Source organism: Cyprinodon variegatus, unplaced genomic scaffold, assembly GCF_000732505.1.
Source record: "Cyprinodon variegatus isolate N-32 unplaced genomic scaffold, C_variegatus-1.0 Scaffold663, whole genome shotgun sequence".
Lineage (NCBI taxonomy): Eukaryota > Metazoa > Chordata > Actinopteri > Cyprinodontiformes > Cyprinodontidae > Cyprinodon > Cyprinodon variegatus.
The window spans coordinates 423,716-438,270 of record NW_015151116.1 but is presented as its reverse complement, the minus strand read 5'-3'; the positions used below and the strand labels follow the sequence as shown (position 1 = coordinate 438,270).

General features: G+C 42.4%; 1 protein-coding gene across 1 annotated transcript in view; it reads right to left on the bottom strand.

Annotated features, from left to right (window-relative positions):
• Positions 1-10,508, bottom strand: part of LOC107096987 (adenylate cyclase type 3-like) — a 33,703-nt gene extending 23,195 nt beyond the window's left edge. Inside the window, exons 1-3 of the mRNA XM_015393927.1 lie at positions 10,355-10,508; positions 7,631-7,777; positions 3,859-3,972 (exon numbers count right to left, since the gene is read on the bottom strand). Coding sequence (XP_015249413.1) covers positions 3,859-3,972; positions 7,631-7,777; positions 10,355-10,441 — 348 coding nt within the window. The 5' untranslated portion in view covers positions 10,442-10,508. The remainder of the gene's footprint in view (positions 1-3,858; positions 3,973-7,630; positions 7,778-10,354) is intronic.
• Between the last annotated feature and the right edge of the window lie 4,047 nt (positions 10,509-14,555).

The window sequence follows — 14,555 nt, the reverse complement described above, 5'->3', positions numbered from 1 at the left end:
TGGCTGGTGTTGTTGCGGCATTGGCTACTACTTTGGGCCTGGACAGTTCTGGTGGGCCAGCCTCAATCACCCTAGTAACAGCCTGGCTACTACCCAGAACAGTCTTTCTTGGTATGCTCACAGGATGCTTTGTGCAATTTCTTACTGGTAAGGTTACATAAGGTCGCTTTCCAAATCGCATTTCCAGCAGGCCTTCCTCAATCTCAAGTTCAGCAAGATGGACGTTGTTTTCCTCAGGTTCAAACAAGAGAAGAGGGTCTGATTGATCTACAACTGACGGGATCTGACACTTGACCCATGCAACCTGTCCAGCTGGAACTACAGTGTCATAGTTGCCAGTTCTTAAAACTTTTGGACACATGATGGGTTTGCCTGCCTGAATGAAGTTCACCAACAGCTCCACCTGATCCACAGAGGCAGATATGGAATGAGAGAGGAGTGTGGTGAGGGCTGGAAGAAACTCTGTTTGTCTATCCTGAACCACCTCCTCTAGCACACTGAATCCCAGGATTGGCCGTTCAAGGTTGATGCTACTGATGAGGAAAGGCACCATTATAGACTGACTAAGAGCAGAATTTCCGGCGAAGCTGACTGAGATGAGGACCCATCCATCAAAAGGAAGAACTCCTCCGTTCACAGCTTGTATTTCCAGCTTTTCATCATCAAAGATTTTACTGAGGGGCCTCACCGGTGCATCCGGTATGTACCTCTTCTTCCAGTTTTGATCAATCATGCTCACTTGAGCTCCGGTGTCTAACAGAGCATCAACTGTCAAGCCGCTCAGGTCACATCATGCGAGGGCTTTGGCACCTATGAACTTGGCTAGGCGCCTGCTTGTTTGAGTGGGCAGGGAAAGGGGGAATTGGGGGTCATTTACATTGTTTACTTTAGGTCTTCTATTCAGCAAACTTTCCCTTGTACGAAACTCAGAGCTGGATACATTGCACTTAACACTGTGGGACTGAACATGAGACCCGGTCACTGGTTGTCCCGTTGCAGCGACCGGCTCCAGTTTTCCTGACGCTTCGGCTTCTTTAGGCAGCCTACTGCTCTGTGGCCGTTTTCACCACAGTAAAAACAGTGAGTGCAACCTGGGAGGTTCTGTGCGAGGCAATTAGCACAGCTATTTGACTTGGGTTTCGTTCGTTCCACTTGAGCTTTGTAGTGCTGGCAGGGCTCGGAGCTGTGAATCTGCTGTGGCCGTTGCAGTTGCTCAACTTTAGTCATTAACCCTGCTTCTTTTTCAGTTAACAGCTGAAGTGCATTAGCCTTTGGCTGTTTATCTGGAGCATCTTTCTTTGCACCATTACCTTGTGCAGCTGCGACTTCAACCTCCACTAGCTCAGTGCTATGCACACTTACTTGTTTCTGTTTCACGCCTGACCCCAAACGTCTCTGTCGTTCATTCTCTGTGCTTGTTATCTTCATCATTTGTTTCAAAATTTCTTCATCAGACACACTGCTATCAGAAAGTAATGTTTTAAGTTCTCTGCGTATGACATTATGTTTGTGGCTAAGTCCTTGATATATGGTGTGTAGGAAAATGTCTTTAACTGTGTTCGAATTGTATTTCACTTCCGTGTCAGCATGTTTTTAGGCAATGTGCATGGAATGAGATTCATTCTCCTGGAAGGGGAAGACCACCTAGTAAGCTGCTGAAAAGCTAAATTAAGTTGTCGCAGAGAAACACCATACTTCTTTTTAAAAATAAATGGAGTCTTGTAATCTCAGTAGATGTAGGGGTTTAACAAACCCACAACATCCCTCAAAACATCTTAAAAGTTTGTTTTGGACCACAGAAAGTGTATTATTTCAATTTATATTCACAATTTTCGCCAACATCATCTGCCATTGTTGCTGGAGGGTGACTAATCTGCTTGAGCCGTACTGAATTACGGAAAATTATAGGCCACCAAGGATATTCTGCTTTAGGGTCAAAAAGCCTAAAATGAGAAAGTAATTTCTAAGTCACATTTAAGGAGTTTTGGGAGGATTTGTGGCTTGGGACGGCAATCGGTATAAATTAAGTCTTTGTAGGATACATCCCTTACTGTAACCAGGACACACACTATATGATGTATAGAAGCAGATATTGTCATGATCTTGGCACTGATGACTGGCTTAATTACTCATTTCATTCACCTGCTGAACTGCACCCCTTTTCTTGTCACCATTAATCTGGTGTTTTTTTGTATACACAGAGTGTATATAAAATGAAATTTCATTTTATACAGCTTTCAAGACATTTCCTTTGAGTGATGAGAGTGATTCAGCATTACCTTAGTGTTTCTGATTACCTGACTTGTTTGTCTACCCACCTATCATGGCCTGTTCTGCCTCTCAACCACTGAGCCTATCTGTTCCCCTCTGATCTGTTTCCCTGACCTGTTTTGGACTGCTGCTGGATTCTGCCTGTTTAATGAACTTTGAGCTGTTTCATGTCACAGACCTGGATTTCCCTTTGAAACCTCTTCTGAATTTTGATCCTGTTGGAAGCTGGAGAAGTACCACCTTTCTCCAGCAGAGTCCGCCGTGGATCCTCCTGAGCTGAGCCTCCTGCACAGCTGCAGCTCATTACATCATCAGAGGATCCACTACTTAAGCTGTCTTCAGAACTTGCCTCAACGCCGCAGTGTTGATCCAGTTGGTTAGCACTAAGCCTAGAACCTTCTGAGAACTTTTGTTGACTTTTGAATCCAAAATGGATTCTAACCTCTGTCTCTGTTTTCCAGGAAACCAGTCTTTCTCCTGTGAAGCTCTGGAAGAGCTTAACCTGCCAAGCCTGCCCTCTGAGCCAAACCTGAAGCCTGCCTTTGAACTTCCATGCAGCCTTGGATCAAGAGCTGGAAACCCTGAGCTTAGCTCTGTTCAAATCCTAAGAAGTAAGACGCTGAAGCAGCTTTCGGACTCTGCGAACCAAACTCTCTCCAGTTCCAACAACCTTCCTCTCAAAGCCTTAATCAAGGACCCTCAAGGTACAAGCCTGAAACTATATAAAGACAAATCCCTAAGTGCCTCGCTAACTGAACTGTCTTCCCACGCAGACCCCGGTGAACACATGTCCCTGGACCAGAACCAGAACCAGTATTCATTGTGCTTTGTAACAATAAACTCTGTTAAACTTTTACACCTGTTTACGTCTAGTGGTGTTCTGCATATTTGGGTCGCTTTAGAGAACCCATCATGACAGATCCTCACGGTTCTGAATCCTGAGCAGGCTGCCAGGATCTGCTTTCCTGCTTGTTCTCCCTCCTCCGGGGCTGCAGTGTCTGGGACACTCTGGGCGGCACCCGCCGCATATTGTTGGGCTTGATCTTACCTCGTTCTCTGGGTTTGAACTAGTAAACCGGATTAGTGACTCACACTCATAATTCTCCTCTGCCAGAGTTATGTGGTCACTAACCTGTGTTTTCTTTCCTGCAGAGATTCCTGTGATAGACGCCCTAGCCGTTGTTACTCCCAAAACAAAGTTTTGCTTTTGAATTATCTGTCTCTCTGCCTTGAATACTGGGTCCTCCGTACTGAGCCTTAACAGATATCTTGAGTATACCTATTCTGCTCTGTGATATTCAGGGTTTTTTCTGTTTCTAAACAGGTTGTATGGATTATGTAACTAAAGTCAAGGCACCCTTCTGTTAAGTGTGAGTACATGAAATTAATATAACACAATCCACAATGATTGCAATGTCTGTTTCGAGACACATGCCTTTCAGTCAAAGAGTAAAATATGAGAGTAAAAGAAAAAACAATTTGTGTTGAGTGGTATTATGCAATAGTGTTTAGTGTACTAGTGTGTGGTAACATCACATATTACCCCACACTATTATGCCAAACCATATCTAAGAAAAATCTGCTTACCTTCATGCAGATGTAACCATCATTTATATCAGAGGTGACACCTGATGCTGCCATGTAGGTGCTCCCAATTGTCTTGATTTTTGTGATGTAGCGAAATTTCGGCTCATCAAGCAGCTGGCATTAAAACAGAAAATAATATAGAGGAAATTACACTCAAAATTACAATTCCAGATTTTTTAGTAAAAGAAAGCTATTGTTTTGCTGTTCTATAAAGAGATCAGAAGACATCCAGTGATGTTTACAAGAATGTTCAAGAACAATGATGACACATTTTTTGAACAAACATAGTTTATCAATGAAGATTACGTGCAGCCAGACTCAACTTACAAGTTTCTTCATGGGACCAAAAATCTCTTAGTGAGCACGGCTTAGAAAGATACTATCGATACCCCATTGCAATTACACTCCAATCTGCACAGGAAGTTGAATCTGCAGAGCAGCTCTTTCTGAACTCATTTAAAGTTTAGAAATTCTTCCTCATATTCTCGTAAACAGGAAAAGGATAACACAATACCTGTGATTGCCTTGTATGCAATTGTACTTAACAACCAAACTAACTTTTTAGCTTCTTATGTTTTTTTTTTTAGCATATGGCATATATATCTATAGCATATATTATAGAAAAAAAAACATTAAAAGCTAAAAAGAGGAGGAAACTTCATCAATGTAAGCTGTTCCTTAATTATTAAGGAGTGCATCATAAGATTGAGAATGCTTAACGATTCTCTTATTGAATCCCAGCACCAGAGACTAGCACTGGGCAGCACGACTTACGTCATGTTTTTTACGCAAGTTAAGCACACTGCATTCAGTAAGCAATTACGATGTGGCCAGGCGTAAGTCTAGAAAAGCAAAACAAAAGAAATGGCGCCCCATCGGGTAAAGCTATCAAAAGTTTGGCTTCATTTTAAGGAAGAGACAAGTGTGCGATCACTTACACCATAATGAACTTTTTGAAGAGTTTCAGTCTGGCTTTAGAGCTCATCATAGCACTGAAACAGCTCTGGTGAAGTTTGCTAATGATATTTTCATGCCCTCAGATAATGTACCTGTATCTGTGCTTGATCATATATTCTTTTAGAAAGACTTGAATATTTTGTGGAATTAAAGGAACTACTCTAGACTTGGTTCAGTTTATTCACGTTAATGACAAATCTTCCTCATGCTCAATGGTTACCTGTGGAGTACCACAGGGATCAGTGCTAGGACCAATTCTCTTTACTTTATATATGCCCCTAATCGGTAGAGTTAATTGACAGCATGGGATTAATTTTCACTGTAATGCTGATGATACCCAGCTATATCTGTCTATAAATCCAGATGAAGCTAACCCATTACATAGATTACAGGCATGCCTTGACGACATAAAAACCTGGATAACTCTTAACTTTCTCCTTCTGAATACAGACAAAACAGAAGTTATAGTCTTTGGACCAGAGTCTTTTAAAAAGAAGCTGATTAGTCAGTCACTTCATTTGGATGGGATTAAACTGATTTCAGATAATAAAGTAAAAAATCTTGGTGTTGTTTTTGATCAGGACCTGTCATTTAAATCCCATATCAAAGAGGTTTCTAGAATCTCCTTCTTTTATCTGTGGGAATATTGCAAAAATTAGAAATCTCCTTTCCAGGGGTGATGCTGAGAAATTAGTCCATGCATTTTTTACTTCAAGGCTGGACTATTGTAATTCTTTACTATCAGGAAGTCCACAAACTGTAGTTAAAAGCCTTCAGTTGATCTAAAATGCTGCAGCCAGAGTTCTGATGAAAATTAAAAAGAGAGATCATATCTCTCCTATCCTGGCTTCTCTTCATTGGCTTCCTGTTAAATCCAGAATAGAATTTAAAATCCTCCTTCTCACGTATAAAGCCTTAAATGGCCAAGCTCCATCTTATATCAGAGATCGGATTGTTCCTTATGTTCCTAACAGAGCACTTCGCTCTCAATCTGCAGGTTCACTAGTGGTTCCTAGAATTTCTAAAAATAGAATGGGAGGCAGATCTTTAGTTATCAGGCTCCTCTCGTGTGGAACCAAATACCAGTTTTAGTCACTGAGGCAGACACCCTGTCTACTTTTAAGGCTAGGCTTAAAACGTTCCTTTTTGATAAAGCTTATAGTTAGGGTGGCTCAGGTTATCCATAGCTATCTCTATAGCTATGCTGCTATAGACTTAAACTGCTGGAGGACATAGGGACCCTCATTTCATCATTCTGCTTCTGTTGGGATCTGGAGCTGTACCACCTTCCTCCAGCAGAGTGTGTCGTGGGTCTCCTAGAGCTGGAGTCTTCCAGCACACCTGTGACGCATCTACTCATCAAGAGACCTGCCCTTTATAACCAGCTGCCAGACCTTGCTTGGACGCCGTAGTGTTGACCTAGTTTGGTTAGCGACCTGAGCCTCAAACCTGAAGAATCTTTGCTATCTCTTGAGAGAGATCTGATTCTAATTCTCCCTTGTTTTTTGCCTCACAGGAAACCTGTCTCTAACCTGAAGCTCTGGATGAGCTTAACCTGCCGAGATTGCCCTCGTGAGCCAAACCTGAAGATTCCTATGTGGATTCCCCTGCTGCTCTTGGCTAAGAGCTGGAAACTCAGATCAAGGTCTGCCTTTAAAGTCAGAAGCAAGACACTGCAGCTGCTCTTGGACTCTGCTGAACAAACAGTCTCTGGACCCAACGGTTCCCTCTCTCAAAGAGAGGCCCGGACTCTATCAAGGTACACTCCTAAATTATCAAAGACTCATAACTCATCAGCCTGCTTCCTAATCAAACTATCATCTCTGCAGACTTCAGTGAGCAGCCCGGACCAGTTCCTGATCAAGTTCATGATCTTGTGTTTTTGTGCAAATTCAATAAACTCTGTTAAACTTTTACCCAGCCTCCGTTGTGTTCTGCATGTGGGCTAAGAATCTAAGACCCATCATGACAGCTTCATTCTATCTCTATTCTCCCACTCTGCAGTATCTGTTAGTTCAATCTCTAACGTTATGCTCTCTGCTTTTTCTCATAGTAGCTTTACCTCATCTGTTCCTGTTTGGCTGTGACTTCATACTGGAAAGAAATATCAGCTGTGCTGCTGCCATCAACACCTTTGTTTCTAGATGTTGGAGACCTGGATGTGCTCTCTTCATCCTCTGATATGGGAGCTGGCTCAGAGCTTGTCTGCCTTGCTGTGTGTTTCCTAGATGGGACCGCCTTTTACAGCTGCTTTTTGTATCTCTGCTTCTGTCTCCTTGAAGCCCAGTCGGCCTCAGCAGATGGCCGCTCACACTGAGCCTAGTTCTGCTGGAGGTTTCTTCCTGTTCAAAGGGAGTTTTTCCTCTCCACTGTCTCTACAAGCATGCTTAGTGTGAGGGATTGTATTTGAGTCAATGCAATCAACTGGTTTACTTTAAATTGAAAACTTTGAATCAATTTGACTGTATGATCTGTTGAACTGTACAGTGCCTTGAGATGACGTGTTGTGAATTGGCGCTTTAAAAATAAACCCTAATGTCACCCTCAAAACCCTAAAGCTAAAGACTAAAGTCACTGAATTTGCTTAGAGAATAGGAAAAAAACTAAACAGGTTAGAGTTTTAATCTGTTAACCTTTAAGTAAACTATATGTCATCACTGACTTTACCCTTGTCATTTCCTTAAAAACAAATCATAGGTTACACATTTCGGTACATTGAATGAATCTTTCTTTTTTTGTCCTAAATGAATGCAACTTTAACATAAGTATGCTAAATAGGTCATATGTGTATAATTACATAAAACACAATACTTACACTATCAAAGTCTGAGATGATCTCATTGAGAAACCGAAGGCATTCAATGCCACCATTATTGATGCTCTCCTCTGTGTAAAAGTCAGAGAAGTTGGGAATTGAGGCAAACATGACACCAATCTCATCGTATGACTGGCTGTACAACTCCTGAAAAAAGCAGATAATAATTTTGAATACAAGATAAAGTATTTTATATATTCTTATTGTTTTGAGATGTAATTGTAGAATTCCAAACTGTTAATTTATAAACGGGTCTTATTTTGGTGTGTTGCAAAACACAGAAAAAAGTCAATTAACTTTCCAAGACCTTCTGTTATGGCAACGTTGTAATGTGAGGATGGGTGAGGGCTGTGTGGACCACTGATTATATAGATGAGGTTGTGGATCTGTTCCTCCCGTAGTCATACTGATGAGGGTCCACAGTGACGTTGATAGAGTCCTTCATTCGTGTCATGAATATACTCTCAAAACACATGCAGTAACTACAGATGCTAAGGCCATTGATTGGTAGTCATTTAAGCCTGCTACTATAAAGCATTTAGGAAGGGAAAATAGTGGTGGACTTGAGCAGGTTGGCACAGATGCCAGTGAGAACAACAACTCGAGAAGCTGTTGTGTACAGTCCTTTAGCAGCCCTTTTGGGATGTTGTCAGGGCCTGCAGGCTTATGATGAGGTCTTCCACATCTCTGCTTTGGTCACAAAGAGGGGAGTGTCACCAGGAGGGGAAATTAATCTGGTTCTGTTAGGGTTGTTGGGATTCTCAAAGTGGGCATGAAACCTGATGAGTGTCTTTGGCAATGAGTCATCCCTTGGGAATTTTGTACCTCTGATATTGCAGCCCATTTAATGCCCTTCCACATGTGCTGCACTTCACCTGAATTTTCTGGGACTATGTGGCTTTGGCCCTTGAAATGCAGGCCGTCTGTCAGAGTGCCGATGCCTCCCCTGTCCTGAACACAGAGTAACGCCACAAATGTAATATTTCCCGCAAAGGGAATAATAACCAGAAACATACAAAAAACATGCAGCTTTTAATGCAATAATCCCACAAACATAAAATGATTTCCACAAATGTACATGCTGGCCTACAATACCACTTTGAGTCAGATTTAGTGGGTTTATGGTTTAGTATTTTTATTCCTTTTTCAAATAAAACAAACAAACAAAAAAAAAACAATTTAATTGAGAGAAATTACTTTAGGCCTACAAAAAAATGGAGAACACTTATTTTTTTTAAACTGCCATACTTAATTAAATATATAAAAATACTGCAGCGGTACAAACTCTTGATTTAATTGTTCTGGAAGTCTAGACTGATAAATAATTTATGTTCATGTTCTTCTTCTTGGATTATTTATTTTTGCATCTGTAGAAGAGAGGATATTTTCCAAACTCATGTTTTATTAAACAGGCTAATTCTCCAAATGCAACAATACATTTACAAATGTTCTAATTATAAAACCCACTTCATATTGATATCTTTAGCTGGGATTGAAGAGCAGCTAAAGATAACAGCTGATCTTGTTTATTATATAGCTAAATAGAGCCAACTTGCACATCCAGCATCCAGTAGGTTGAGATGCTAGAAGGGCACAAAACGAAGAGACAATAAAATCAATATATTCCCTGTTCATTGTTTCAAATGTATTTGAAACAATGAGTATGATAATAAAAATTAAAAAGGGACTTTTTATTTTTTGTAAGCCTATTACGTAATAAAATTCAGGGGGAAGACAGCTTTTATCTTATTTTAATTTTTGGTTTTAAATTTAATAAAAGAATAAAAGAATGACACACAGTTTATGTTAGATTTTATTCATGAGCTGCATTTACTTGTGTTCTGAGAATGGGGGTATCAAGCAACAAACACAAAAACATTTGTAAAAAAATATATATATATTACGTCTGTTGGAAAATGTAATACGTTTGCAGGATTAAAACATGAAAAGTTGCATATGTTTGTGGTTTATTATGTTTGCTGGAATTATAACATTTGTAGGTGGTACTCAGAGCACCCTTTCAGCATAACTCTCACCTCAGCACTCAGCCAGGGTTTTTGTCCTGGCAATGCTGACATCATTAACACACTTAAAGAAAAAGCTGGAAAACAACAGGATTCCTAAAGGTGCACCTCTCCCTCATTTCCATTGTTCGCACATGTGCAGTGTGCGAAATCCAGGTATGTCGGCTGATAGACGCTCGGATCTCTGCTTCAACAGCAGGATTTGCCTACGCCGACTGAATTTCAAACATGTTTAATTTTCTCCTGACCTCATGATTCCTGATCGGGAGGTGAAGCTAAAACTCGGCGTGATCCAAAAAAATTCTCGCACGACTGGAGAATCGGCCCGAAATGGGAAAAAACTCATAGAGTGTACGGCCAGCTTTAGATAGGGTGGTTTACATGTCCTAGATATTGTGTACATAATCTTATTCTTGTACTTGCAATTTTTTGTTTTAGTACATGCAATATGCACTTACTATTTGGAATCTTAGAAGATCAGGAACTTAACATTGAACAAATAACTGGTAAAGTTAAGAGTAAATATATAGATTGTTACTGGACATAAGGTCTTTGTTTGAACTAAGAACATTTGCAGATGATAATCTCGAGTTATATTATCTCAGACATGTACTCTAAACAAAAGGAATGTACTCTAAACAGAAGGAAAGAAGGCAAACATAAGTTCTGCAAAACCTTTTAGAGTTAAAGCATGTCTTACCTCATCCCTTTTCTTTGAACCAAGGAAGTGTCGAGCCACATGTTCAGGTAACATATTTGTTACAAGTGCTTCATTCCAACGTCTCATTTCATATACTTTCTCCTTCTGCTCATGGACTTCTATCTTCCATAGGAAAAGTGTCCGAGCAAGCTTCTCCACCTACAGGAACAACATTTATTGATATTACAATTAGGCTTATACACTTATATCACATATTATTACATATCTTTACTTAATTTATATTACACTCGGTTTAGTAGTCCAGAGTAACGTGTTGGGTAGTTACTGGGTGGTGTATATTTTACAAGGAAAACTGTCATAATGGGCTTTAAAGATCTGACCCACATGCAGAGAACCACTCAGAGACCAATGGTAAAAGTTTAACAGGTTTATTGTAGGTTAGCAAACACTGATGGAGATTGAAACTCTGTGGGGAAACAATGCTGGAACTCAGCGGACTGGTGAACTGGAACCGGAAACTCTGAAGGGGAGATCACAGTGATCAGTTCAGGGACAGTGGAAAAATAGACTGAGGTTTGAATATTGCTGGAGAGGCACTCACTTGTGGGGGGCTCTTGGTTTATCCTTGAATCCAGTTTGTGGGGGGTTAATCCAGGAAAAGCGAACTATTCGGAGAGCGGACAGCCACACATACATTGGACCCAGAGGAGCGGATTGTCACTTGGTTTTCCAGGAGTGGACATGAACGGATCATGTGGAGGTTATCCCCTTGCTCAGTGAGACTCAGTAAATCCTTCCAGGGATAGAAGGTCCAGGCTTATCCAGTAACAAAGGAAGTCTTCTTGCCAAAGAACAAAGACAAAAAACAAGTTCAGACTCAGAGAAACAATGCTAAGATTAGACTCTGCTAATCTCAGTTCGGCTAGAGTACCCAATACTGGCAAACAGTCTGCAATCGAGGTGGTGACAGCCCGCTGCTCAAGTACTCCTCTGGTAATGACCCAATGAGCCACAAGTGTGCAGGGAGGCCCAATGAGGACAGAGCACCGCCTGGTGGTGGAGAGAGGAAACCACAAAAAACAACCCACATACACTGGAATCCTAAGAGTACCCCCCTCAACGACCTCCACGGTAGTCCAGCAGAGCCAGAGGGCTGGGACGAACAGAAATCTTTAATTAAAGAGGGGTCCGAAATAAAAGAACCAGAGACCCAAGAACGGTCCTCAGGACCATAACCCTCCTAATCGGCGGGGTATTGCCAGCCCCGCCCGTCCACAATCCTGCGCACAGTGTAGGCAGGGTGGCCGTCAACATCCAAGGGGGGAGGGGGCTCAGCGGGTTGGCAGAAGGAACTGGAATGGACAGGCTTGATCTGACAAACGTGAAAAGTAGGATGGATTCTGAGAGTGGTAGGGAGACGAAGGCGGACAGCAGATGGGGCAATGATCCTTTCCACCTCGTAAGGGCCAATGAAGCGGGAAGATAACTTCTTTGACATGGCTTTGAGGGGAATATCTCTTGTGCACAGCCAAACCTTTTGGCCAGGGGTGAATGTAGGAGCGACCCTCCTCCTGCGGTCAGCCTAACGACGGTTCTGTTTAGCTGTACGATTGAGAGCCACTGCAGTCCTATCCCAGACTGCCTTGCAGTGGTGAATATGAAGCTGTACAGATGAAACGGCAATGTTCCTCTCCAAAAACAGGAAACAGGGGAGGCTGATACCCCAATGAGACCATGGGACAGACCCATGGCTGAAGAGGTGTGGGAATTGTGGGAATACTCAACCCAGGGTCGATATTGGCTCCAATCAACGGGGTTTGTAGTTAGACTTCCAACTCCTGGTTTATGCGTTGAACCTGTCCGTTAGACTGTGGGTGATAGCCAGAGGTGAGTGAGACTTTGGCCCTGAGGGCTGAACAAAAACTTATCCAAACCTGGGAGATGATCTGAGGTCCATGGTCCGAGAGGATGTCTTGGGGAATCCCATGTAAACAGAACACATGTTTCACCAGGAGTTGGGCCGTCTGATAAGCTGTGAGTAGTTTTCTCAAAGAGACAAGGTGGCAGGCTTTAGAAAAACGGTTGATTGTTGTTAGGATGGTGGTCCTACCTTTGGAGGTGGGTAGGCCAGTGATTAAGTCAATAGCAATATGCGACCAGGGTCGTTCAGGAATGGGCAATCGCTTTAATAGCCCAGCTAGAGGCAGATGAGAGGACTTGTTCTGAGCACAGGTTGGGCAGGCTAAGACAAACTCTTTAACATCCTTCTGCACAAATGGCCACCAGATTGATCAGAGCCAGAGTCCTACTGACGCCTGGATGAGCTGAAAACTTAGAAGTATGAAACCAATTAAAAGTTTGGGCATGAATAGCAGAGGGTAAAGAAAATCCTGTTAGGAGGACCAGTTCCGGGATCAGGCCCAGATTGCTGAGCTTGTTTTACAAGGTCCTTGATTTCCCAAGTAACAGCAGCAACTGAGCAGCTAGGAGGGAGAATAGGAGCAGAAGTTTTCTCAGAGTCGTCAGGGGCGAACTGTCTTGATAGGGCGTCAGGCCTGGACGGTAGGAAATGGAGAGGTTAAATCTGGAGATAAACAGCGACCATCGGGATTGAAGAGGGTTAAGCCTTTTAGCAGACTGAATGTAAGACAGATTTTGTGGTCGGTCCAAACCACTACCGGGTGAATCTTATGATCAGAATCAGAAATCTGAGAGAGCACTGCTCCAACTCCTGAATCTGAAGCGTCCACCTCTAGAGTGAACTGTTTGGTGAGGTCAGGTTGAATGAGTACTGGAGTATTGGCAAACAGGTCCTTTAACCGGTTGAAAGCTGCGCCAGCCTCAGGAGTCCAGATAAAGGGGGTCTTGATGAATGTTCGAGATGAAAGGGGTAGAAATGTTTGGCTGTAATTGCGGATGCAACGCCGAAAGAAATGAGCAAAACTCAAAAAATCTTTGTAATTGTTTCCTTGTCTCAGGAGTGGGCCATTCCAAAACTGCCTTAAGTTTTTCCTCTGTGGGTCTTACCTGTCCAACCTCTAAGATGAAGCTCAGGAAAGAGACAGATGGTTTGTGGAATTCACATTTCTCGGCCTTGACAAAAGGCTTGTTTTCCAGAAGGTGCTGAAGAACTTGACGAACGTGGATCCTGTGCTCTGACAGGTTCTTGGAAAAAATTAAAATGTCATCAATATAAACAAAAACAAAGATATTAAGGAAGTCTCTCAGGATGTCATTAACTGGAGTCTGAAAATAAGCAGGGGCATTAGTCAAACCAAAAGGTATCACCAGATATTCAAAGTGTCCGATAGGAGTCTTAGGCGGTCTTCTATTCATCCCCCTCCCTTATAAGGAGAAGATGATAGGCGTTTCTTAGATCCAGTTTGGTGAACACTGTAGCTCCTTGGACAGGTTCAAAAGCAAAGGACAAGAGTGGCAAAGGGTACCTTTTCTTTACTGTAATTTGGTTGAGGTCTCTGTATTAAATTCAGGGCCTAATGAGACCAACCTTCCTTCTTTCCCACAAAAAAGAAGCCTGCCCTTAGGGGTGAAGAAGAGGGTCGAATGATGCCAGCAGCCAGGGACTCTTGAATGTATTTCTCCATAGTTTCCCTCTCTGGCTTGGAGATATTAAACAGGCGACCGCTGGGTAAAGGTGCTCCGGGAAGCAGATCTATGGCACAATCATAAGGTCTGTGGGGAGGCAGAGACAAGGCTTTAGACTTGCTACAGAGGAGACATCAGGAGGGTGTGCCTCACATCCTTCAGCCGGTTGAGCACCTGGGGGAACTGTCGAACGAGACAGCATAAGTGGCAGTTAACAGACCAAGAGTCTGTTGGCCCAATTTATTGTAGCCATTCAAAACCCAAAATTAAGGCAGAGTTAGCAGCTTAGAACACATAGAAGGAGATGCCTGCAGTGTGATTGCCGGAAACAGTTGAATAGGACAGGTCTGATGTGTTATTTGAGGCAGATTTCTGCCATCCATGGCAAAAACTCGAAGGGGGGCTTGAAGGAGTATTGTCTCAATACCCCTCTGTTGCACAAAAGACGAATCCAGTAAGTTTTTCTCACGAGTCGAGACGATTTGATAGGGAGAGGGACTTATTATGTATTTGGAGTGATGCAGGCAAAATTAGACGAGGATAAGTAGAAGTAATCTTCTGGTCCGCCAGCAACCTTGCCTTTACTGGTGAACCCTGGCTTTTAACAGTATGGGATAGGCAGAAACAAAATGGC